Below are 25276 nucleotides of genomic sequence, written 5' to 3' on the forward strand. Positions count from 1 at the left end.
AGCGAAGACCGCTTCCGTGTTCCGGGACGGGGGCTGAGTGGGTGAGGACCCGCAGCCTGGGCTGGGGGCTGGGGGCCGGGGGCTGGGGGCCGGGGGCCGAGGCTGCAGTCCTTGGTCCCTCAGGCCGGTGGGTGCCGGTGGAGGGAGCCGGAGCTGGCTTCAAGGGCCCAGATGCTGGGCATGGCTCAGCCCCCCTCTTCCCACTCTGGTCTCAGGTGCAGACCCCCGGCACCCTTCCCCCTGATCCTCAGTTGCTTCCAGCCAGGTGTCCTGGGCTGGCCCTTGACCTGCCTTGGGGGACGTTACAGACAAAGCTTCGTGCTGCAGAAAGGCGCTGGGCGGGGTGAGTGAATTAGCGGTGGGCAAGGCCTGAGCTCTCTCCAGAAGGCCTTGGAGCTGCAGGCTGGGCAAGGCCCCTGTAAATGCAAACGGGGCATGAATGTGGGGGGCTAGTGGTGGAGGTGCTCCCGCTTTCTCTGTCCCTTCTGTACTCGGGTGGTCCCTGATGCCAAGCCACGCCAGGCCAACACAGCCCCTGGCCCCTGCCCTGGAGCACCCGAAATGTGGTAGGCTCATTAAAACATGATGGTCACCCAAACAGCACGACCCACAGTCCACGGACATTCAGCGCTCTGAGCTTGGTGATGGAGAGTCTGGCCTGGGCTCCGCCTTCCCACTGCTTCAGTGGCCTTGACGAGGTGCACATCTCCACGCCTCAGCTTTCTCATCTGTCAGATGGGAACACGAAGGGCTGTGGCCTCGTGTGCTGGGAGGACCAAATGACTTAAGTATTCCTAGAGCGCGAGGCGAGGTCTTCATTATAGGATGGGCTACTGTCCCACCAGAACTGAATCACACGTGGCCAGAACAAGGGGCATATGGTATGGGCTTACTAAACATCTGCTGAGTGACTGGGTGGCCAGATGCCTGGACGGATGAGTGAGTGGGGATGGCGGATGGATGGATGGATGGATGGATGGATGGATGGATGGACGGACGGACGGACGGCTGGCTCAGTGAGCGGGTGGGTGGATAGAAGGATGGATGACGGAGCAGGTGGAAGCTCTACCTGGCATCAGGAAGCCTAGCAGAGGAGAGGGCATCGGAGCCTGGTCCTGAAGGGTGAGGAGCCGTTTGCTGGAGAAGAGCCGTCCTGACGTAGAGAGACAGAAGGAAGGAGGTTGGACAGGGCTGAGACACGGAGACACTTGGCCGCTGGGGCGTGGGCGTGAGGCCCCCATGGGCTCCCGCGCTGAGCGTGTCCCGCTTCTGCTCTGCACACCAGGGCTGCCCCGGCCGGGGCCGCGGCGCGGGGTCCGAGGGGCCGTTGCGTCCCACCCCCGAGAAGCCTTTGTGAACCGGGATTTATACAGCAGGCCTTGGCCTGCCGCGTGGAGACACCTTCCCTACCGAGGCTGGAAGATAATTCCTCTTTAATTGATTTTTTTACCATTACGAACAGTAAAATCATGAGAAAGGTCTCGGCTGCAGTTTTTCCATTTGTGAAAACTGGAATTACACCTCCAGGCAGTTCCCTCAGAGCACGGGGCCCTCCCTCCGTTTAAGCGTCTCATTTCTTTAAATGTAAGAAGAAGAAGAAATTACGTATCTATACATTCAAGTTTTGTGACTTGCGGAAGGGGACAAGGGGTGGGGTAATGTCCCACGGAACGCGGAGCTGGGAGGCCCCCTCTGAGGAAGAGAGGTTTCTGTGAACACAGAGGCAGCAGCTCTGTCAACACCTCCTCCTTCTGTCTGTAAAACGCACGCGTGACGCGGGGCACGTTTTAACACCAGACAGTGAAGCGCCCGCTCTCCCGCTCCCCAGGGACGGCGCAGGCAGCCTCTGCCGCAGGTTCTAGTCCCCCCCCCCCCTTGAGCTCGCAGGCCTCCCCGAAACAAGCCCTCCCTGCGAACCCTGGGTCTGAGCCAGATTGGGTTCCTCACTCCAGTGAGAAATGGCTCGGAATCCATAAAACACGCCCTAAATCCATCCCATCGACACGGTTAGCGTTCGCCGTGAAAACCGGGTCGGTGTGAAATCCTGAAGGAAGAGACGGAGCTGCGGCGTGGCCCTCGCTAAGTGGGCCTCGCCCGGGGCGCAGCGTCGCCGTCCAGGAGGCACGCGGCCTCCGTCTCACTCGCGGGCAACGTGCCGCTCCCGCTGAGGCTTAGAGGTAACCACATGTCGCCAGAGTCCAACCTAAGCCGGAGTGGTCACCTGTGACATCACCCCGGCACTACGGGGCCGGGGCCCTGTGCCTCCAGGCTTGGTGTCTGCCCACGTCCCGCCCGCAGCGGCGCCCTCTCACCGCACGGCGCCCTCTCACCGCACATGTCTTGTGCTCCTTGCAGGTGTTGAGGCCCAGTCCCCCCCCGCCATCCACCATGGTGGTGGCACACCCCACTGCCACCGCCACCACCACGCCTGCTGCCACGGCGACGGCCACGGTCGTGATGGCCACGGCCACCATGGACCTGCGCGACTGGCTGTTCCTCTGCTACGGGCTCATCGCCTTCCTGACGGAGGTCATCGACAGCACCACCTGCCCCTCCGTGTGCCGCTGTGACAACGGCTTCATCTACTGCAACGACCGGGGGCTCACCGCCATCCCTGCCGACATCCCCGACGGCGCCACCACCCTCTACCTGCAGAACAACCAGATCAACAACGCCGGCATCCCCCAGGGCCTCAAGGCCAAGGTCAGCGTGCAGGTCATCTACCTGTACGACAACGCCCTGGACGAGTTCCCCGTCAACCTGCCCCGCTCGCTGCGGGAGCTGCACCTGCAGGACAACAACGTGCGCGCCATCGCCCGGGCCTCGCTGGCCCGCCTCCCGCTGCTAGAGAAGCTGCACCTGGACGACAACTCCGTGTCCACCGTCAGCATCGAGGAGGACGCCTTCGCCGACAGCCGGCAGCTCAAGCTGCTCTTCCTGAGCCGCAACCACCTGAGCAGCATCCCCTCGGGGCTGCCCCGCACGCTGGAGGAGCTGCGGCTGGACGACAACCGGATCTCCACCATCCCGCTGCACGCCTTCAAGGGCCTGCACAGCCTCCGGCGCCTGGTGCTCGACGGCAACCTGCTGGCCAACCAGCGCATCGCCGACGACACCTTCAGCCGCCTGCAGAACCTCACCGAGCTCTCGCTGGTGCGCAACTCGCTGGCCGCCCCGCCCCTCAACCTGCCCAGCGCCCACCTGCAGAAGCTCTACCTGCAGGACAACGCCATCAGCCACATCCCCTACAACACGCTGGCCAAGATGCGCGAGCTGGAGCGCCTGGACCTGTCCAACAACAACCTCACCACGCTGCCCCGCGGCCTGTTCGACGACCTGGAGAACCTGGCCCAGCTGCTGCTCCGGAACAACCCCTGGTTCTGCGGCTGCAACCTCATGTGGCTGCGGGACTGGGTGAAGGCGCGGGCGGCCGTGGTCAACGTGCGCGGCCTCATGTGCCAGGGCCCCGAGAAGGTGCGGGGCATGGCCATCAAAGACATCACCAGCGAGATGGACGCGTGCTTCGAGGCGGCGCCCCAAGGCGGCGCGGCCCACGCGGCCCCCAAGACGACCGCCGGCAACCAGGCCTCCGCCACCACGCCCCAGGGCTCGCTCTTCACCCTCAAGGCCAAGAGGCCGGGCCTGCGCCTTCCCGACTCCAGCCTGGACTACCCCCTGGCCACGGGCGAGGGCGCCAAGACCCTGGTCCTCCACGTGAAGCCCCTGACGGCGGACTCCATCCGCATCACCTGGAAGGCCACGCTCCCCGCCGCCTCCTTCCGGCTCAGCTGGCTGCGCCTGGGCCACAGCCCGGCCGTGGGCTCCATCACAGAGACCCTGGTGCAGGGGGACAAGACGGAGTACCTGCTGACGGCCCTGGAGCCCAAGTCCACCTACATCATCTGCATGGTCACCATGGAGACGGGCAACACCTACGTGGCCGATGAGACGCCCGTGTGCGCCAAGGCGGAGACGGCCGACGGCTACGGCCCCACCACCACCCTCAACCAGGAGCAGAACGCCAATCCCATGGCCGCCCTGCCCCTGGCGGGCATCGTTGGGGGCGCGGTGGCGCTCGTCTTGCTCTTCCTGGTCCTGGGGGCCCTCTGCTGGTACGTGCACCGCGCCGGGGACCTGCTGACCCGGGAGCGGGCCTACCCCCGGGGCAGCCAGAAGAAGGGCAGCTATCTGGAGTCGGGGACCAAGAAGGACAACTCCATCCTGGAGATCCGAGGCCCGGGGCTGCAGATGCTGCCCATCAACCCTTACCGCGCCAAAGAGGAGTACGTGGTCCACACCATCTTCCCCTCCAACGGCAGCAGCCTGTGCAAGGGCACGCACACCATCGGCTACGGCACCACGCGGGGCTACCGTGGCGGCGGCATCCCCGACATAGACTATTCCTACACATGAGGCCGCCGGGCAGCCCGCCCCAGCTCCCACCTCCTCCCGGCGCGGCGACCCCGCGGCTTTGCCCCGCTTGCTGCCACCCGACAGAGCAAGGAGAAGGACTCCGCGGCGACTTCCCCAGCAAAAAGCAACGTGTGGGGAGGGTTGGCACTTTTCTAGAACACGGCAGTGAGAAAAGGGGTTTTTTTAAGGATAGAAGACGGGCGGGGGGTGGGTTGTCGTTGCTGAAGACATAATTTATACACAATTATGCCAGTTGGGGAGGGAAGGACTAAAAATAACACTGCAGGAAGGGCTGGGTCGGGGTGCTTTCCCCTGAAGTGGAAAGATACTACCTGTACCGCGTCTGTGCGCGCCTCCTGCTCTGTCCAGGGCCGTCACGAGGGGACCGCCAGAGAGAAGCCGCTCGCTGCCAGCCGCTCACCGGCAACGACGCGATGGGACATGTTCAGGCCCCTCACCCAGGAGAGGGGGAGTTAGAGCTTTTCTCCCGTCTCCTCCCTGGCTCTTCCCATACCATCTCCCTCACAGGTTTTCAGAAATACCGCGTCTTTTACTGCGTTCTTTGAACAATGATGGAACCAGTTAAAAACGAGACTCCCTTTTCCTGTCGGAACCCTCTTCACGTCCACGGGCCACACGCCGTGGAAGCCCCCGGGAAGCTGCGGCCTCTCCGGCCACTTGGAGTTGCGTCCATCCACCCATCGCGAGGTTGCGTCTCTAAACACGGACGGGTAGACAGAGCCACGGAGACGGTCCTGACAGCACCTCCTGGGTCCGTTCGTACCATTTCTTGAGACAATAGAGTCATGAACATGTTGCTTTCTCCTAACAGTCAGTGAGTGAGTAGACACGGTGTGTTGGGGATCGGAGTGGGGTGGTGGGGGGGGCCAATGCCGTTCCTAAAGGCAGAGGCGTGTCTGTGCTGGATGGGTGGCTGGGGGGACCCCGGGCAAGGGATGCTTTCCGTTTGATCCTATCTCAGGTTGGCCAGAGCTGGGCCATGCTTTCTGATATAGAGAAACTTCCTTTTAACTGCCAGTGCCCTCACCTCCCCCCCACTCCGCCCCCCACACTTGCAGTCACCTCAGTAGCTCCTCCTCTGTGCTCTGTGCTTCCTCCTGGGACAGGTAGCTGGTGCGGGGATGAGTTTTGTGTGTGTTTTCACATCAGCTGATTAGACCTAATGGTTTCCATGGCTGCTCAAACAACACCCAGAAAAAGACACGGAAATTCTCAGAAAAGCCCTGGGAGACAGCACTCCCGAGTGCAAAACCCTCAGCCGTGCCCACCCGGGCCTGTCCTGGAGACGGAGGCCCAGGTCCCCCGAGAAACAAGCCGGCCCCCAAAAGGCGCTGGCTGGCCGGGGCCCCCGCAGAGTTCAGGCTGCACTGCCTCCCCCGGAAGCACCACGGCCATCCTTTATCAGCTGACGGTGCGGCGTGGCGAGCCGCGAGATGAAAACGGTGATGAAGTAACGACAGCAAATCTGGACGGGAGAGCGGGCGGGCGCCCGGGGTTCTGCTCGCTCTGCGTCCCTGTTCTCGGGAACGGGGTCGCCATCCGTCAGCATGCCACGTGCCCCCGCACCGGGGAAGAGCGGCGTCAAAGGCGAGGCGCTGGCCGAGGGCAGGGAGGGTGAGGAGGGGTCCAGCCGCAGGCGGCGGCGTTTTCAGAGGCCTCGGCTGCCCTGACCAAAGCCAAAGGCGGGAGGGCGAGACCGAACAGCGGGCACAGGGCCGGCTGCTCGATGGACATGAAAAGAGGCTGCTGGCCCTGCAGTGAGGGGGTGGGCGGAGGGACACAGACCCGCGTGGACGGAGAAGAGACGCGGCCGGGCTCGCCATGGCCTGGCCGGAGGAAGGGTCCCACCCAGCGGGGCTCCCAGCTCCCCAGCCCCAGGGACAGGCCGAGGGGCACGGACACCTTGCGTTCGAAAACAAACCTTTTTTCCCTTTTCCTGTTCTCTCCGACAGTGTCAGGAGATTTTCCAAGCCTTAATTTCACGTGTGTATGAAGGTGGCCTGCGGGGCCCCCAGACGCAGGCTCGGTCCCGTTCCCGCAGCTCGGAGGAGCAGGGGGGGCGCCGGGTGTGGCCGGGAGGCGAGGGTGGGCCCGGGTGTGGGGCACTGGCTGGAGGGCGGGCGTCCATGGTGTCTGCTGTTTCTGAAGTGGGGTCCCCTGCCTCCAGGCACCACTCCTGCCTTCCGCCAGTGTCCCAGGAAAGTTGGTCCCTGGACACCCCACTACCAGCCCCCAGGTCCCCACTGCCAACGTGCTCAGTCCCCCCTCCTGCTCTAGGTCCTCCCTCCTCCTCTCCCCAGGCCAGGCAGTCAGGTCATCCCTCCGAGGCTGGGAAGGCACCTGGGGTCAGCAGGGGCCCAGTCCGTGGGGCTGCGTGGAGGGGAGGGCCTTGAGGCCTAGAACCAGCCTGTGCGGAACTCTTCCCCCCCAAGAGCATTAAGCAGGCCTGGCCTCCCCCCCAGCCCCCCGGACAGCGTCCCTCTCCCACTCCGGCTCTTGCACGAACAGCACTCAGGCAGGGCTCACACGGGCTCAGAGCCGGGCCCTGCCTGACCCGCCGCGCACCGTCCCACCCGTGTGAGCGCAGAAGTTCGTGGAGACTTGGCCCAGCCAGCGCCCTGGGGCCCCCCTCATCCTTTCTGCCCTGAGCATCCCAACACCTTCCTGGCATTCTGTCTGAGAGCGGGACCTGAGCATCCCAACACCTTCCCAGCATTCTGTCTGAGAGCGGGACCTGAGCATCCCAACACCTTCCCAGCATTCTGTCTGAGAGCGGGACCTGAGCATCCCAACACCTTCCCAGCATTCTGTCTGAGAGCGGGACCGCGATGTCCGCTGCCTCACGTCCCCCCCAAGCCAGGGAGGGGCCTAAAGCCAGGCCCACTCTGAAACCCCACTCCCTCCGGATCCAACTCCCCCCCCAACTGGCCACATAACCACGGGCGAGAGGATGCTCCAGGGCCCCCGCCCCCACCCCCCTGGACGCATGTGAGGACACAGGGCCCGTGGAGACGAGCCGGGGCCTGGGCCACCACTTCTGTCCAGCATCTGCCTTCGGGGGGGTGGCCCGCCTGGCCTGGCAGCCTCTAACCGGCCAGGACAACCTGGCTGGCCTCGGCGGTGACGCGTGCATCTTGTGGCATTTAAGGCGGGTTTAAAGCAAAAAAAAAAAAAAAAAAAAAAGCCCACGACATTTCTCTGGTTAAGTGGTTTACCCTTCGTGGTAATTAGATGTAGCGATTGGACTCTCTTTCCTATTACATGGCAATTTTCCTTTAAATTTCCCCTTTAAAAAAAAAAAAAAAAGGGAAGGAGAGGAGGCAGCAGGGCCAGGCGAGACATTTGCATTTTGCGAATGAGGCCTCTAAGCTCAGCTCAGGCGTTGGGCCCAATGTATGGAATGCTTAAGAGATTACTAAGAATAAAACCTATTAATTAGTCATACTCAATCCCACAGACATGACGTGCATCAAAAGCTGCTTTTCTTCCCTTTTCTCCGTCCCTCTTCCTGTGGCCTCCCGAGGCAGCCTCCATCTTCTCCTTTAAACTGGCTCCGGCTGCCTGGACCGCCTCCATGGTAACAGGCTGGTGGCGAACCAGGAGGCGACCCCGCCCAGGGCCCTGGTGCTGGGCCTGGGGGCAGGAGCTGGGCAATGGCTTCTCGCTCTGGGGGTGCTGGCAGGGGAGGTGACAGCAGCTGGGAAGAGGGCAGTGGCTTCGGGGGGCCCAGGCTTCCCCCCCCCCCCAAAGCCGGAAGGCCACGCCTGCCTTGTGCCTCTTCCCCCTCCTTTGACGGGTCCAGGGAAGCCCACCAGCCCCAACAAGGGGAGCCCGAGGCCAGGCAGAGAGTGAGGAGGGGCTAGGGAGGGCCCCCAGAGAGCTACAGGGAACGTGTGCTTTGCAAATCCACAGCCTCTGTTTCCCCTCCTGTAACGTGGGGGTGGGCTGAGGTGGCGCCTAGCTTCACCCAGTAAAGCTGGGTGCTCCAGGGACCACCTCTCCTCCGCTGGTCCTGGAATCATTTGGTCCAATACAGGTGACGGAGGACCAGAGCAGAAGCGACAGCCAGGGGAGGGATGCCTGTGGGTCTGAGCAGGCTGATCGGAGCCTGGCGCGGGGCTGGGCAGCGCGCCTGGGACTGCATCTGAGCCTCCCTCCTCCCCCCCGGGGGCTGGGGACCGAGGGGAGGACACCTGCCCCCAGAAAACGGCAGCACGAGTCCCAAAGCCAGCCCACGCCACCCCAGAAACCTGCGTCTGCTGAACGCACCAGGGAGGAGGACTGGGCATCCGAGGCGGATGCTTATGGAAAACAAGGAAAATTGATGCGGCAGACGGAGCGATGGGGCTGGGGCGCCTGCTGGAAGGAGGAGCCTCGGGGTGCACGGCAGCCTGCGCCCCCAAGGACCAGACCGAGCTCTCGGGGCCAGGACAGGGCCAGGGTCAGCTGCGGGCGTCCCAGGAGCCCAGTCCCCTCCTGCATTCAGGCGGCGCAGGTGACGGGCAGCAGACACCTGGTGCTGGCCGGGCGCCAGGCCGAGTGCTAACAAGCAATTCACAGCCTTCCCGAACACAGGCAGAGGAGGCATCCTTTTCCTGAGGAGGGATAAAAGGCTCAAAAATGCAAATCATTACCATTTACAACCAAGCGAGTCTGCTAAATTGATTAGGAAAGATTAAACTCCTTGGAGGTGAAGGAAAAGGGGATTTTTTGAGTTTTATGAACCTGCCCCCAGTGACCACGCGTGGAGCAGGGATTTAGAAGCCGGGCGCAGGGGCTGCCTCTTGGCGGCTGCCGGGGGAGCTGGGGGTCTGCGAAGGCCGACACCACCCAGGCCGGAGCGCTCGGCGTGCCCGTGCCCGGGGTTGATGAAGCTGGGGCTGCAGCACTGCCCTCGGAGAAACCAAGTCTGCCTCCATCCGGGGCCTTGTGCTCTGGCTCTAAGACGGGGGCGCTCCTTGGCCCTGAGGACAGTCACTCCGAAGCTGTCCCAGCCCCCAGCGGAGCCTCGACCCCTGCCCTCCAGATTCTGTCCGCCTGCAGCGGTCACATGTGAGGGGAAGTGGCCAGGCCAGTCACTCGGAGAGGAGGACTCGAGCCCTGAGCTTTTCTGCTGCCTTTCTGTCCCAGGATGGGTGCGTCTCCCATCCACCCATTCCTTGCCGTCGGTGAAAGGGGAGTGGGGCCAGCTGTACAGGCAGGGAAGGGAAACTCTGGCCAGCAGAGGAATCAGGCAGTGAGCGCTCCGTCACTGGGAGCATTCAAGGACTTGATGAGGCTATGGCGGGGATTTTCATGGGTCTTGGACTAGACAGTCCTGGTCCCCCCTTTACGTCATCATCCCCAGGACCCTGAAAGGGAGACACGGAGATGACCACTGTGCTGCTCCGGATGACCGGTGTCCTCTGAAAACCCCAGGTCCAGGCCGCCCCCCAGCCCCATCAAAGAGCTGCCTGTGCTACAGAAGAGATGCCACCCAAGTCCCACCTGCATTGTCCCCGGGAGAGGAAGTACAGACAGGCACCACTCCATCCAGGAGCCTGGACGGGGGGTTCAGAGGGTGGCCCACCCCTGGGGCTGGCTCACCTGGGGCCGCGGGGGCCACCTCCCAGCCTTGGCTCCGGGTCCCGGCTGCCTCCTGGACCTGCTCGCAGTGCCGGGTCCTGCCCGCCAGCTCCCACCACCGTCCCACCGGCTGTTTTCCTAACACACACTCCGGCTGCTGGCTCAGACATCCATCCCAGCCGCTGACGGCTGCCTGGGGCGCCGTTCACTCTGCCTTTTTAAGCAGTTACCGTTTCCTTTGAAATGTTCCAAGTGCTTGCCTGGAAAAGGCCCGTTTGCTTCTTTAAAAACACTCACCGAAAGGTCCCCGGGCTCTGGATCCCTCCTCCCTCCCTCCACCTCCTCCTCTTCCCTTTGCATTTCGGATGCATTGTTTTTCTCTGGTTTCCTCAGTTCCATGATGGCTGGGTCAGGCCCACTTTCCCACCACAATGGGGTTGGCAGGCGTGCCCAGTCCCCGAGGCCGCAGGGGCAAGGCGGCCAGTTCTCCCCCGGGCAGACCTTCACCCGGGGCAGCTCCTGCCCTGCCTCCGCCCTTGTTGCCGAGGTGCCCCGCTTGTGCCGGGGGGGCAGTGTGGGCGTACTGCAGGGGCTCGCCCCCACTTCCTCGCAAAGCCAGCCCTGAGGCCCCGCAGCCACCGGAGCGAGCAGGGCACCCTGACCCCTGTCCTTCCCGCACTCCCACGCCGCCCCCACACCTGAGAGCCGGAAACGCTGAGCCCGGAGAGTCCTTGCAGGAAGGTCTTTGCTGTCACCGCCCTAAATCTCTCTCAGCTGTCAGGGTGGACGGCGGCTCGGGCAGGTGCCAGGCCCCCGAGCCCGTCCGTGTCGGGTCACTGCGCCCAGCACAGCGCCTGGCACACGGCTGCTCCGTCACCTCTTCTCCAACCCTCCCCTCGCCTCCGGGTCCTCCCGCCCACGTCTGCCCCTCAGGCTCGGCGCCAAGGCCCAGGCAAAGGGCCCGCGCGTGTTAGCAACCCCCTCCCCCCAGTCCGGCACCTGCCCCCTGGCAGCCTGGCACGCGAGGGGCCTCTCAGGGTTCCTCCTCTCGGAAGCGGCTCACTCCGCTCTCCTTGGACCCACCGATCATCAGCTGGGCCCACCGGGGAAAGCCAGCCACGGGGCGGTGTTCGCAGGCAGCCTGGCGGGCTCAGTCACCCCTGAGCCGAGCCTCGGGTGGGTGACAAAGAGGGCGGAACTGGGTGTCCCACCTGTGTGACCCTCGGGCCACCCGCCCGGAGGAACTAGCCAAGCTTTCTCCTCAACACGAGCTGCCAAGCCACAGACCGGGGCTGCCACACGCTGTCTCCCTGGGGCTGGCGGCCCGGGCGCCTCTCCCCTGCCCGCCTCCCCCCTGCCCGCCTCTCCCCTGCCCGCCTCCCCCCTGCCCTGCGCGGAGGACGTGCCTGCAGCGTCCCAGAGGCCACCCGTCTCTGGCCGGTTCTGTCTCCAGAAGCTCTGGCTCCCCGGCGGAAGATACAAAACCCCGAAACTAGCCTTAGTTTTTCTTTTTTAAAAACATGTTTTTATTGATTTCAGAGAGGAAGGGAGAGGGAGAGAGAGAAACATCAGTGATGAGAGAGAATCATTGATCGGCTGCCTCCTGCACGCCCCACACTGGGGATCGAGCCCGAAACCCGGGCATGTGCCCCGACCGGGAATCGAACCGTGACCTCCTGGTTCACAGGTCGATGCTCAGTCACTGAGCCACGCCGGCCAGGCACTAGCCTTAGCTTTTTTTACCTGACCCAGCACGCCACATGCCAGCAGGCCACTGGGCCCGCTGAGATGCCCACCCGGCGTCCGGGGCCGGGCGGCAGACTGCAGTGGGTGGGGGGTTCTTTGGACGGGGGAACCTGGTGCCTTGCAGCTCACAGAGATGCTGAGAGCCGTGGGAGGGGTCTGGATGGCCCTGCATGTGAGGTTTATCATCTGGAAGGAGGAGGAGGGGGAGCGATGGTGCCGAAGGTTGCGGGGGGGAGGGAATGTGGAGAGCCAGCTGGCTGGAGCGGACGTCCGCTCATTACCAATGTCCCCCAGGAGGGTGTGAACGGGAGGCAAAGGGGAAAAGTCCGCTGAGAGAGACCCCGGCGTGTGCCTCATCTCTCACAAGCCTGTGACCAAGGAAGGTCCCTTCCGCTGCCGAGGGACCCCCGCCCAGGCACCCCAACCCCCCTGGGGCCCCTCCCCTCCCTCCCCTGCAGGATCAGCCCCATAGGGCCCCTGGGCCGCACACCCCTTGTTTTTCCCCTATTTTTCTGAAGGGCAAAGCAGCCTCGGGGGCTGGAGGGATGGGACCCAACCCTGCTGCCGTCTGAGGCCCGGCGGGCTGACCCGGCCTGGCCTCGGCCGCCGCCCTCCCAGCCTCAGCACCACAGAGGGTTTTGGAAACCGACACGCCGACGCCCACCACGACCACAACACAAACCAAAGTGCACTGCGCCCGCCGGCCTCCTTCCTGTAGGTGCCTTGAAGCGTCCACGTCGACACGAATGTGATGAACTATCTGGTCCTATTTTCTGTTTGTCTGTTTTCATATGAAACGTCCGAGTCCACTCCCCTTGTCCTTTCTTGAAATAAATAGATTTAACTTTTACCGCCGTCTCTGCTGACTGTCGCACAGTCTGGACGCCCACCCCTCCTCCCCAGGCCTCGCTCCCCAGGGCGGCGCCCGGGCGGTGGCGGGGGGGTGGGGGTGGGGGGTGTTGGATAGAGACTCTGGGTTGGGGCACCATCGGCACCAGAATGATTCTGCCCCAAGAGGAGAGGGACCTCTGACCCCATCCCACAGGCCTCGAGGAAGGAGACCTCCCCCTAAAGGCAAACTCCGAGGGGGTCCCCGTGTGGAGACAGTACGGGGAGCTGTGGGTCGGCCCAGACGAGGCGCTGGCACCCCGTGGGCATTTGGATGCGGCTGGGATTGCACACTTCCTGGCCCCCCCCTGCCAAGTGCAGGCCTCTGCATACACCCCGGCTTCCACAACCTTCTAGGCCTTATCTGAGGTCTCAGATCAGGAAAAGAAAAAATCATTCTCCGTGAGAACAGCAGCAGCTTCTGCTAAATTAACATAAGTCATTACTTGCGCCTTAGATCCGATTTCACGTCTGGGTCCGGGTTAATGAGCTTCTCCTTAGGTTCCAAGGAAGCGAAGTCATTCTCGATGTCTGTGGGTGGCACGTGGCCCTCCTGGGGTGACTCGAGCGGCTCTGACCCCACAGGTGACCCTCTGCCCTCACCTTCTCCCATCCTTCCACCCACTGCGGGCAGGAGCCAGCCCCAAGGGACCAGGCCAAAGAGCAGCACAGGAGGTGAGCGCTGGGGGCCAGCGCACAGTGGGTGCGCAGGAGGGCAGGGGGCGTAGGAGTGGGGGAGGCCAGCTCACCTCACCCTCTACACACGGGCAGTCGTGCACAAACCAGGGAGCCCCCGAGGTTCTCTTCACGCCCAGGCAGGAGGGCTGGGTTCCCAAACTGTGTTCCTCTGGAGCTAACGGAGGCTCTGCCAGGAAGGGCTCGCGGCCACAGGCTTTGGGAACCACTGGATTGGAGCTACTGCTGTGCGGAGGGCGCCTCCGACCGGGCCTTGGAGCCCCTCGGCGTCCCTCCGGACTGGGTGAGACCCACGGGCCCCAGCACTCACCCCGTGCCTCAGTTTCCACCTCTGTAGAAGGTGCATGGTGGGAGCTCATCGCTCTCATTTCTACCATCACGGCAGCACCAAGCCTGCTGACGCCAGGTTCTAGAAGCTTCCTGCCTCCTGCCTCCACTTCCCGGGAAGGGTCTCTGGCCTGGCCAAGCATCGCAGAGGGGAGGTGACCAAACCCAGGACGAGTCTAACACCCCAAACCACACCCCCACACCCACACTCTGTGGTCTGTTCTTAGCACCCGGCCTCGGAGGCGCCAGAAGCTTCCGAGATCACCCAGACACCCCGAAATGCTGCCTCAGGTCTTGCTCATCCATGTTCAGGCGCCCCAAACAAAGCGTCTCCGGGCTACACGCTGGCACCCCCTCCCCCTCACACCCTGGTCCTCCTGCCAGCACCTGCCTCCCGGCACCCGCTGCGCCCACCCCCCCGGGGGCGCCTCTGAGGGACCCTCCCCTCCCGCGGCTCCGTGAATAGGCTCTCTCTGCCGCTAACTGACGGCGCAGAGACAAGCCACGCTCCCCTCGGAGATTTACAGGGGAAGTGAAATCTTATTTGCACCGCTGCCAAGCCCGGGCCGCGGTGAAATTATGCCTGGAGAAGAGCCCCGGCCGCGCCTCGCGGAAGCGCTGCGTCGGAGACGGGCTTATTAAAAGCCACCGCGGCCACATTTCAACCTGTTCCAGGTGTTAAGTAATTTACTGCCGCCCAGAACTCAGCGGTGGGTTTTTATCATTTTCATTTCCATGCTGCAGGCGCGTGCCCCCGAGAGGTCCCTGCACAGGGAACTTGGGTCTGAACGCTCCCTGCCACCCGCCCCGGCCACTGCGGAGGGCAACGGGGCGCAGGGGCCTGAGGAAGGGCTAGGATGAGGGCTCGAGGGGCAGCAGACGGCCCTGACGCATCCCAGGGTTACCCCAGGCTTGGCCAAGCACAGAGCGGCAGGGAGGGCAGGCTCTAAGACCTCCACCCCACGTGTGGGGGCCCAGTGATCCCCCAAAGCACGGTGGGCGGTTTCTGAAGGAGCAGCCCACCTCTGTCTCAGGACCTGACTACCAGCCACACGATCCTCGAGTCTTTACTGAGCACCCACCGCGTGCCAGGCCCTGCTCAGATGGTTGATTGACATCTCCGAGGGGCAAATCAGCTCTTGGAAGAAAAGATGCTGGCGTGGGGGGCACTCGAGGCGGGAGGGGCAGGGAGGGAGAGAGCCCGCCTCACTGAGCCCCTGCTCTGGGCCAGGCACTGCAGCGGCCCTCGAAGCAGGGGCCTCCCATGTCACACACGGAGGCGCAGAGCCTCTGGGTGCCGGCACCCTGTGCCTTTCCTGGGGACATGCGGTGAGGGGCCCTTCCCCCACCCCGCGAAGCTCTGGGGGGATGCACAGCCTCCATTTGCAGAAGCTGCGGACAGGGGCCCAGCCGTCTGGGGCCCGCAGGGTCACAGAGGGCCTGCACCCCAGCACCCTGAGCCCCTGCTCAGCAGTGCTGGGCGGAGGGCGGGCTCCCGCCTGCATGGTGGGGGTAAGCCTATTATGGAGGCTCGGGGGCCCAGCCGACGCTCTTTCCGAGCCCCCTCTCTCAGATACTCCAGCCCAAGGGGAATCTTCCAAGCCCGGCTGAGCCACGAGCAGAGGTTCTTTAATTAGCTTTCCCCTGGATCGGGGCCTGCAAATGGATTAGTCGTGGTGGGACGGAGATAGGGAATGGAGTCCTCCTTAAAGCTGAAATTACAAAGGGGGGTCAAGGGCCTCACCAGAGACAGCGGGGTCCCCTCCCCCCCGCAGCAGGCCCTCCCCAGCTCCCCAGGGACTGGCGGAGGGAACCTGTCACCGGGAAGACACGGGGATGTGCTCGCAGCGAGGCCGAGGCCCCCGGGAAGCTGGCACGGAGACACTTGGCTCGGCCGGGCTGTGTGCCTGAGCCTTCTAACGAACATCCTCCCTCCCATGTGGCCGCCCAGATCTGAACCTTCGTAATCAGGGGGGACTTCCTAAAGGGGCACCCCTCTGTGACAGGCAAGACAGCACAGCCCCATGGCTCCAGGTGCCTGGCATCTGTCACCAGGATCCGTTCTGGCGGATCCCCGTTTTCACACAAGCAAACCGAGGTCCAGGCCTAAGGAGCTTGCCCAAGGCCAAAACCTGCCCAGGCTCCTCCCACAGCCCCCAGTCCGGGCCCATAGGAGGCCTTAGGAGGAGGCCTGACTGGGGGTCAGTGAGCCTGGAAGGAAGGCACAGATGGGCCCCCACCAGATACTACTGTGGGGAAGGAGGCCTCCAGGCCGCCGCTTCCAGGAAGCCCTCCCTGACCAGCCCACCAATGCACTTACACCCTGTGCTGTGACCCTGCTGCCCCTACTCTACAGCCAGCGCCTTCTAGAAGCAGGGACTGGAAGGAGGGCTGCACCCACCTCAGTCTGGGGAACCGGAAAGAGAAGCCTAGAGGAGGCCAGGCCTCGGGAGCAGGAGAACAGGAAGGCGGGAACCCAGCAAGAGGAGGCGACCTGGGATCCCGGGAGCGGAGCCCTCGGCTGGCGCCACCCTCAGGGCCAGCTCTCCTGCCGGCTGACTTCGCCCAAGGAGGCTCCTGAGGGATGGGTGGGAGGACAATTCCAGAGCTCGGAGGCCCAGCTTCCCGGGACTGAAGCATCTGACGAATGACCTGTGCCCTCCTCCTCGAGCTTCGCATCAAAGGCGGCTCTGGGTGGGCGGCCGCCCTCAGGGACAGGCAGAGAAAGGGCACCTGGCCCGAGCCTCCCGTGGCTTCCTGCTCCCTGTGCAGCAAGCGGAGCTACACCCGGGGGGCCACCTGGGGCCCATCTGGACACTCCACCTGGCTCCCCGTCCTGACCCTCCAGGCAGGTCTGCCCAGGGTCAGGTCATTACAGGTGACTGCACCCACCCAGGAGCGGCCGGGCCCACAGAGACCAGGGCCACCCACCGCCGAGGAAACGTGTGCACCCCCAGGGCCAGGGGGCTGGGCTGGGGTGAGGCTGGCAGCCAATCTCCCCGCCAGAAGCACCTGCAGCGGCAGGCGTGGTCGGGCAAGCAAGGGACCTGGAGGCAGGGGCGGCGGCCCTGATGAGCCTTCCTGCGAGCAGAGAGGAGTCCCGTGTGCTTTCCGGCACCAAAGTGTTTCTGAGCACCTACAGGCGCGGGATTGGTGCACGCGGGATTGGTGCCTCTGCAGCGGGAAGAAGGATGCCTCTTATTTCAATTAGCTTTTTCTTGATTGCGTGCAAAGTTCTGCATCTTTCCACTTGTTTACTGGCTATTTGTTTCTCTCCTTCCGGGAATTGCCTGCCTCCATCTTTTGCCCATTTTTCTTGTTGATTTGTGGGGGCTCTTCGCATATTAAGAGAAGTAGAGGAGCAGCCTTCTCTCGGGGCAGCCCCGCAGGGCCTCCCCGCAGCCTCCTCGGTCCCGGGAAAGGGAGGAGGGCTGGTGTGGGTTTCTGGGGGCTCCCACGGAATGCCTACCCCCCGCCCAGCTCCCCATGGGCCCACGCTGCCGGTGGGAGCCCCTGCCAGCCCTGCATCTCAGCTGGCAAAACCCAGAGGGCTTATTTTTCACTTACATGAGGCGTCTGCACTGCCTGTGGCTGGCGGGGTGCCCCTGATGGCACTCGAGGGGAGCCAGCTGGTGTAGCTGGGCATCCAGGAGGGGGGGGGGCCTTTCACCATCCCAGGCCAGCTCCGTGGGGACCATCCCGCAAAAGGGGCAGGTCCCGAAGGCCCCGGCTGACTCTCCCACCAGATTCCAGGGTCCCCGCTGGCACACACCATCCCTGCCCCCTGCCTCCAGCTCCGATGTCCCTGCCTAAAGAGTGACCAGGCCGAGGAGGGCACACCGGAGCCCTGCCCCTCGCCCTCTGCCAGCTGACCTTCCGGGGCCAGGCATTCCCCAGCCCTGTGGTTTATTTTCCCTCCCAAGCTTTCCATACTTCGGCAGACAACGCAGGCCGTACACCTGATTTCTAAAGCCGCTAAGGGTGATAACATCGGGGGGCCGGGGAAAGAAAGGCCCTCCTCTCCTCCATCACGGCTGCCGGAGCTCGCGGGGCCCTCTCCGCAGCTGGGGCCGCCGCTCAGGGCAGCCCGCAGACGCCCCTGCGCCAGCCGGTAAATGGCGGCTCGGCCCAGGTTCCCAGGACCCGCAGCAGCCAGGGAGGCTGCAAACCGCCTGCTCACCTCCTCCCTGGCTCCCCTGCTCACGGCTGCACAAACCAGGGAGCGCTCCCTGGGTCCCCAGGCGCCCCCTTCCCCACCCCTCACTACCCAGTGCAGCTTGCAGGCCGCTGTCCTGGGCCGGCCGTGGCCAAGGTGAGAGAGCCGGTCAATGCGGAGGGCGGGCGGCCTGGTGGGCGTCCCGGGCAGCCACGCCCCGCAGCCTGCTCTGCGCTGCGCCGCGCCCGATGAGCCTCCGGGAGGGCAGGCGGCACTGCCCCAGGCGCCACTGTGACCGATGATGACAAGAGGGATTGGGGCCCTGCAGGGACCTGGAGAGCTCGGCTCGCCCCCGCGCTCTCCAAACAGCACCCCCCCCATCCTGGGCTGACAGCACTCCGGCTAACCAGAAGGACACCCAGAACTACAGTGGTTACCACGTGCCCATCCCCCTCAGTCACTCATCATTCCTTCAAAGGTGACAGGGTGGGGGGCCCAGATGACAGGGAGCAGACGTGGTTCAAGTGTCCTGACCTGCCCGGAGACAAGTCCCCACAGCAGCCCCGCGCCGGCTCCTCCCCCTGAAAAGGGGGGCGCTAAAGCCGCTCCCAGGTCACTGGGTGATGCTGGGCGGGGGGCGGGGACCACCGTCAGCTGCTGCGGGGCAAGGGCTGGGCCAGCTGTGAGGACAAAGTACAGCGGGCAGGTCCCACCAGCCAGAGGGGAGAGGGCCCGTCTGGCGTCGGGGGATGGACCAGGTGACCCCCCCGTCGCTTCCAGGTCAGGATGGGAAATGTCGGAAGACAGGGCATCCAGGCGGTAAAACCCCGCCTTCGGGGCAGATCCACTGTGCAGCCGGCAGATCCACAGCCAAGGGCTGGGAGGCCCCTGGGTGTGGTGGGGGGGGGGGGCGGGGGGCACTCAGCTGGCTCTCAGGAGCCCCTCCCGGAAGTCACTCCTCCTCCTCCTTCAGGATTAAAACATGTCACGACAAGGCATTAGCCACGGGCTCGGCTCCGGCTTAAGGAACTACAAAGAGGCAGAGAGAGAGGATCTTCCAACCAGGACTCCCCTCCCCTGCAAAGGGCCCCTCAGGTCGCTGCGGGGACGGGGCGGGGGGGGGGCAGTGGGGTGCCAGCCCCCGGGAGCATGGCTGTGGGGCTCCGAGCCAGCATCTGCATGGAGGGCTCGGTGGTTCTGGAATTTATGCAGCCGCCTGTGCGGTTCCTAAGGCGAGACGAATCTCCAGGCCGCTTTTCTCAGCGGGAACAAGCCTTTTCTTCAAATCAATGGTGACACATTTTTAAACTGCCATATTAAGGAGGGAAGGATTCTGCCGGCCCCCTGGGGGCAACCCTTATTAGTCCCCGGCTCACAGGAGAGGCTGCAGCGGCAGAGCCAGCGGGCCTGGGCAAGGCAAGGGGCCGGAGACCCCGCCCACGGACACAGGAGGGCAGAGGGCGCCTCCCAAGTCGGAAGCCACGCCCTGTGAGGGGCGGTGCGGTGAGGGAGTGAGACTGGAGGGGGAGCTGGAGCAAGGCAGGAAGCATCGGCAGGGGAAACAAAGAACCGCGGGTAAGGGTCATCGATGGGGAGGAAGGAGGAAAAAGGGAGAGAGCAGAAAGAATGCGCTAGAGGCATTAAGCCGATGTTTAAACTGATTCCCAAGTGTGGAGCTATAGAACCTAAAATCGTGTTTCACATTTTGCTCCGGCTGCCAGGAAGCTCAAAGCCACATTTCCTATTCCGTGGCGAGGGACTTGCTCGGCCTGGCTTTGACCCGGTGGAGACCAGGGTGGTTTCCGGGAGCCAAGCTGCCCGAGCAGCCACGCAGAGCATAAAGCACAAAGGCAGCCACGTGGCCTCCCTGGGGGACTGACGTCAGCACCGAGGGGCACGTGGCAGGGCTGAGCGGGGCCACGGCCCGGAACCCGGCCAGAGGCCGGCAGCTTGGAAAGCACGTGCCCAGGATGTGGAGGCCCACAGGCTCCAGGCGTGGCCCAGGGCACGTGGCGTGTCCTTCGAGGAGCCCTGGTCGGCGCCCTCCCTGGCCTCTTGTTTCTCTTTATTTCTGTGTTAACGGCTCCCTGGTTTTATTGGACCGATATTTCAGCGGAAAGAGGTGGGCTAAACGTTTTTTAAAAATCAATTCCAGCTCAAACGCCCACTTTCTCCGTGGTAACGGCCGCCATTTATCGAGTTCCAATGGCCCGTGGCGTGTGCATGTGGCCTCCGGAGCCTCGCCATCCCCTGCGGAGGGATGTCGCTCTGCCAGGCTTCCGGTGGAGGAAACCGGGGCTCAGAGGTCAAGGTCACAGGAGCTCCTAAGTGGCCACCGCAGCCCCATCCGACATGTCCCCTGGTGCGCCCCCTCTCTGACCCCAGCACCCTGCTCTGCACCCAGAGGGGGCCCCCACCCCATTGTTAGGAGGGAGATGAATCTGAGTTAAGGTCAAGGCCGAGGAGGCCACGGTCAGGTGGCCCCTAGAAGTCCATCAACCCCTGGCCCTGCCAACGACCCCCTGGTCCCCGCTCTGCCAAACCCCAAGGCTTCGGCCACGACCCAGGGAAGTTCCCTGCCGGCTGCCAGGCGGGATTTAGCTCCTTGAACAGTCGAAGCCGCAAAACTCCCGTCGCCGATGTCAATTCTGGGCCATTTGCCGAGTGGATTTTAATGTTCCTGCTTCTCCTCAACATCCTCAGCAAGGCAGCTCTTGCTTTTCAAAGGGGATGTGGCGTTTGATGGTGTTTAAGCCGTCGTGAAATACAGCCAGGCGGCAACAATAAAACAGACGCGGGCCCTGCTGGCAGGGGGATGGCTGACAGCCGGCGCTCTCCCCACATGCCACGCACAGCGAAGCTACTATTTTTATGGCAATTACCGCGTCCGAGACGGGGCGGCCGCAGCGTGCAGAGGTGGGTGCTGCTGCACCAGGACCATTTGTTGCCACTGGGAGTGGGGTGCAGCTTGGGGGAGCACGGGGGGCGGGTAATGAACCAAGGCGGCGGGGCCAGCCTGGGGCCCAGCAGAGAAGGCCGGCCATGGCCTCCACCTTCAGTCCCATCTGTGCTCACGGCCTCCCACGTCCATATCCCAGGTCTCGGCCACCCAGCTCCTGCTCCGGAGTCCTCTGCCTTCTGCCTCCCGACATCCACAGTCGTAAGCGGCTGTGTCCCTCCCGCCCCTGCCCAGCATGTGCCCCGGACAGCCCACGCCACCCAAGGGTCCTTGGCCACAGGAGCTACTAGGCAGGCGTCCCCGCGCCCCCTCCCCCACCACAGCCGTGGGCAGCAGGGGCCGGACCCTGTCCACACACGGACCCTGAGCACCGGAGGGCCCGCCCTCCGGAGAGGTCGGTGGGCGGGGAACGGACCTCACGAATGAGAACAATAGTTATCGTTCACTGAGCCCCTACGGTGCACAAGGCACTACAGGCAATAACTCCCTTTTCCTCTTTTTTGTAAAAATGTATCTTATTGTTCAGAGTATTACAGACGTCCTCCATGTCGCCCATCGCCCCCCATCCACCTGCTCCCGCCCCACCCCAGGCCTTCACCTCCCTGTGGTCCGAGTCCATGCGTTATGCATAAACGCATATAAGATCTCTGGTTAACCTCTTCCGCCCCCCCCTTCCCTCTGAGATTCCTTAGTCTGTTCCTTAACCCTCCCATGAGGCCCGGAGAAGCATTAGTGGAACCGATGTACCTGAGTCCGTGCTGTGAGCAGCCATGGCCCTGGCCTCCAGAGGCCCGAGACTGGCCCGGCCACACCAGCCCCCCCGCCCGGCGCGGCCGCCCAGGACAGCTGCGCCCGGTCGGCACGCAGCAGGTCGGGACTGCAGGGAAGGGGCCTGGGACGGTGCGCGGGCAGCATCAGGGCAAATCGTTTGCCAATGAAATAAATGAGCCCAAAAGGTGAGCTTCGGAAACAAAGGAGGACCCTGAAGAGGGGAGAGGCAGGGCGGCGGGGCTCTGGCCAAGCTCCGACAGGGAGCACTTCAGTTGCCGGAAGCTTGGCGAGGGCGCGTCCCGGGCCTGCTCCCCGTCCTGGCCCTGCCCAGGCTGTTCCCAGTGACACACACCCCTCCCCCAGGGCAGGCAGAGCAGACACCGAGGGCCCTACTGCAGAGGTGGGGAGGGGCCTGGCCCACTCGCCCTGCACCCTCACAGTCACGAAACCCCAAATACCAAGGCTAGGGGTCAGGAGGGGGCCCCTTTCTCGGCCACCCTGGGGCTCAGTCCATTCTCCGAAGGAAGGCCAGGAAGGCGGGGCCTTCAGCCTACTGGGCGGACGGAGGGACCAGACCCTGTCACAGCCCCGCCAGCCCTGGGTGCACAGCAGGCCCCGCCCGAGGGGGAGCGCCCTCTGAGCAGCAGCGATGCAGCGAGCGCAGAGCTGGCACCTGCCAAGGGTTCACTCGTCCCAGATGTCGTACTGAGCATCTCCACCAGCTGTCTTCTTTCTCACTCCTAGCACCCCCAGAGCCCGGTCCCAGTGCACTCTCATTCCCATTTACAGATGGGAAAACTGAGGCTCAGAGAGGTTAAGCGACTTGCCCAAGGCCACACAGCTGGTACACAGTTGAGAGGTGGGAGATAAGGAAACAGGGCTGGATGCTTTGACTCTCTTTTAAGCCACGTGGTATCTTAGAGGCCACTCCAAGCTGGGACCAGGCCAGGCCTCACCCTGGAGGCCCCAGGGTCAGGGTCTGGCATGTGTGTGAGCCGCCCTAGGGGTCTGGAGAGGGCAGATTCCACACCCCTCTAAACCTCGTCGTCTGGACAGAGCTGGGTGCAGAGAGGGAGAAAAGGGAACCCCCGTTCCTGGGTGGCCTCCGCGTGCTGCGCCAGACCCCTCCCCCCCCCGGGGACGGGGCCCTTCTGCTGAATGGGCAGGAGAGCACAGCCTCCTGGGAGGCCTGAAGCCGACCGGGCAGCCCTTCGCGAGCGCTGGCGGATCGTTCCGGAGAACAAGCCAAGGGCTACCGATCCAGCCCTTTTCACGCTTGGCCAATTTAATGGTCCCCATTAATTTCAAAACACACATTCCCACAAGCTCTGGCCTCCTCAGCTCAGTGCTCGGGTGGAGAGCACTTCGGGGACACAGGCGGGCACACAGGTGCGGGTGCTGAGGCCACACGGCCTCAAGGACAGGGGGCGCTGGACAGAGCCGCTGGGGACGGGGGCGGGGGGGGTATGGTGGGGAGGGCGATAGCAGGGCCCTAAGAGGTGTCCCCTGAGCCCCGTCTGTCCTGATGGGAGAAGAAGGCCAAGGAGAAAGGCCCGTGCAGGACGCCGGAAGGCCCGCTCTGCCGCTGCTGTGTGGCCCTGAGCAGGTCGCCGTCCCTCTCTGAGACTGCGGACGCCTGGGGGGCAGGCACCGCGTCACCAAGCCCCGTGTCCCCGAGCCTCACCCCTCACAGAGCCAGGAGCCTCACGAGCAGCCCACACGCGTGCGTCAACCACTGTCCGCGTCTGCCAGAAGCATTAGCCCTTCCAGCCCCGACTTCTGTGACCCCCAAGGCGGGGCGGGGCGGGGTGGAGTCTGGGGGGGGCAGGAGGAGGGGCCCAGAGGAGTCACTGGTTCCCCAGCCCCTCCCTCCGTCTGACAGACTCTCAAAGGCCTCCATCACTCCTCCCTTCAACCATCGCCGATTGAGACCCAAGACGAAGGGTCATGGGCCCAGGGCACGGGGTCCCCCTCCGGTCCCTGCGGAAGGACAGGAAGGATCTGGCTGAGGAACGGAGGCTCCCTCCGCAGAAGACCCGGGGACGGAAGAGCCCTCCAGGGTCCGCGCGTCCCACCCACCGGCCAAGGCTCGGCTCCGCGGGCCAGGCCTGTGAGACCCGGGCGGGGGGGGGGGGGGGGTGTCTCAATAATTCAGGAGGAATCGTCACGTATGAATTTATGGAACCGCTTCCCGGCCCTGAGGACACGAGCCGCCGCCGCCGCCCGCAGTGCTGCAGGTGAGGCCTCGGCACCTTCTTGGGTCCTGGGGTGTCAATGTGGGGAGGGGCCGGCTTTCCGGATGGACTGTCCCCCTCAGCCCTCGCCCGGACCCGAGGGAGCGTCTGCAAAGGCAAACCTGACCGTATCCGCCAGCCCCACGGGGGAGGGGGAGGCCCTGGCTGTGCCTCTTACGGCGCTGTGGCTCTGTGCGGGCCTCAGTCTCCTCGTCTGTAAAATGGGGGAAACGGGGCGACATGTGCAGTCTGGGGGCAGCCCCTGGCCCGGAGGGAACACTCAGAAACCAGCTGCCCCTGCCCAGAAGCAGGGGCTCTGAGGGGCGAGCCGGGGACAGGGGCTGGGACCCAGCGCAGCCGCGTGGGCTGTATGGGTGGGAGCCCGCTGCGAGGCCTCATGAGACCAACGAACCTGCGCCCAGAGGGTGGGCCCATCTTGTCTGCAGTGGCCACCTGCGGCGCCAGCCTGCCCGACTCCCCCGTCCCCCTGCAGTGGGGACAGATGACCACACACCCACTCCGGGGACCAACTTTTCAACCAGAATAAGGAGGAGGCATTCCCACCCACCTTCCCAAAAAGGATTTCCTGGAGGCCGTGGAGCCTGGAGAACGTCCCCTCCCAGCACCACTGCTGTTTAGCTGTATGCCCTTAAGCAAGGTGCTTCACGCCTCTGAGCCTCCGTTTCCCCACTGACACCGTGGGGCTGATGTAACACCAGGAGTCCAGGAGAGGTGGCCTGGGGTGTGAATACAGCCTAGACCTGGAGGGAGACCCTTAGCTCAGGACGCGCCCTAGCTCATCCCAAGGACCTCGGAGCTTCCCCAATCCCACCCACCTCACCCCTCCCTGCCAGCACTCTCCTCTGCCCTTGGAGTGCCCTTGTCCAACTTCCGACTCAGCTTCCCCCTTCCTGGCTTGAGTGCCTCCTCCTCCAGGTAGCCTTCCTGATTGCCCCCTCCCCCCCCCCCCCCCGCCCCAGGCAGGACTCCCGTCCCTCATACACGGTGCTGTTCCTTGCCATTCACATGTCCTACCCCAAGTTTTGGACTAGAGGTCGTGTCTCCCGTAGCCCAGGGCCTTCCCTCGAGCCTGAGACACACAGGCCCAGCACGTGTGTCTGCCGGAAGAAGGAAAGGCCATACGCGGGTTCACATTCCAAGCCGGGGCGTTAGCTCTTTTTCTGAGCCTTGGTCTGATCACTGAAAACGGGGCTCACCGTCCCGCCGGCCTGACAGCTGCCTCGGAGGGCACTGAGGGGTCAGCGCCAAGGAGGGGCCAGTCCTCACCTGCGCTCCCCGGGGGGCAGAGCCCAGCAAGATGGGCCGCTGCCACAGGCCCCCACCCGCCCGCCCCCGCCCTCCCTGCCCGCCGCGGAGAGGTTGCTGCCGCTGGCGGTGGAGGCGAGCCTCAGCAAACACATTTAAATCTGAAGTGACAGATAAAGCGATTTACGGCGACAGTTTAGCGTCAGATCGCTTCCCACAAGGCAGCCGGCCCCT

At 64.0% G+C, this 25276-nt stretch overlaps 2 protein-coding genes across 2 annotated transcripts in view; one reads left to right on the top strand and one right to left on the bottom strand.

Annotated features, from left to right (window-relative positions):
- MACROD1 (mono-ADP ribosylhydrolase 1) overlaps positions 1-25276 on the bottom strand; it is a 129844-nt gene that overhangs the window by 88556 nt on the left and 16012 nt on the right. The window lies entirely within an intron of this gene.
- On the top strand, positions 1160-11328 carry FLRT1 (fibronectin leucine rich transmembrane protein 1). The gene has a single exon (XM_079787390.1). It carries the CDS (start codon positions 2389-2391, stop codon positions 4411-4413), a length of 2025 nt encoding a protein of 674 aa, XP_079643516.1. The 5' UTR covers positions 1160-2388; the 3' UTR covers positions 4414-11328.

Source organism: Cnephaeus nilssonii (genome assembly GCF_951640355.1).
Source record: "Cnephaeus nilssonii genome assembly, chromosome: 13".
NCBI lineage: Eukaryota > Metazoa > Chordata > Mammalia > Chiroptera > Vespertilionidae > Cnephaeus > Cnephaeus nilssonii.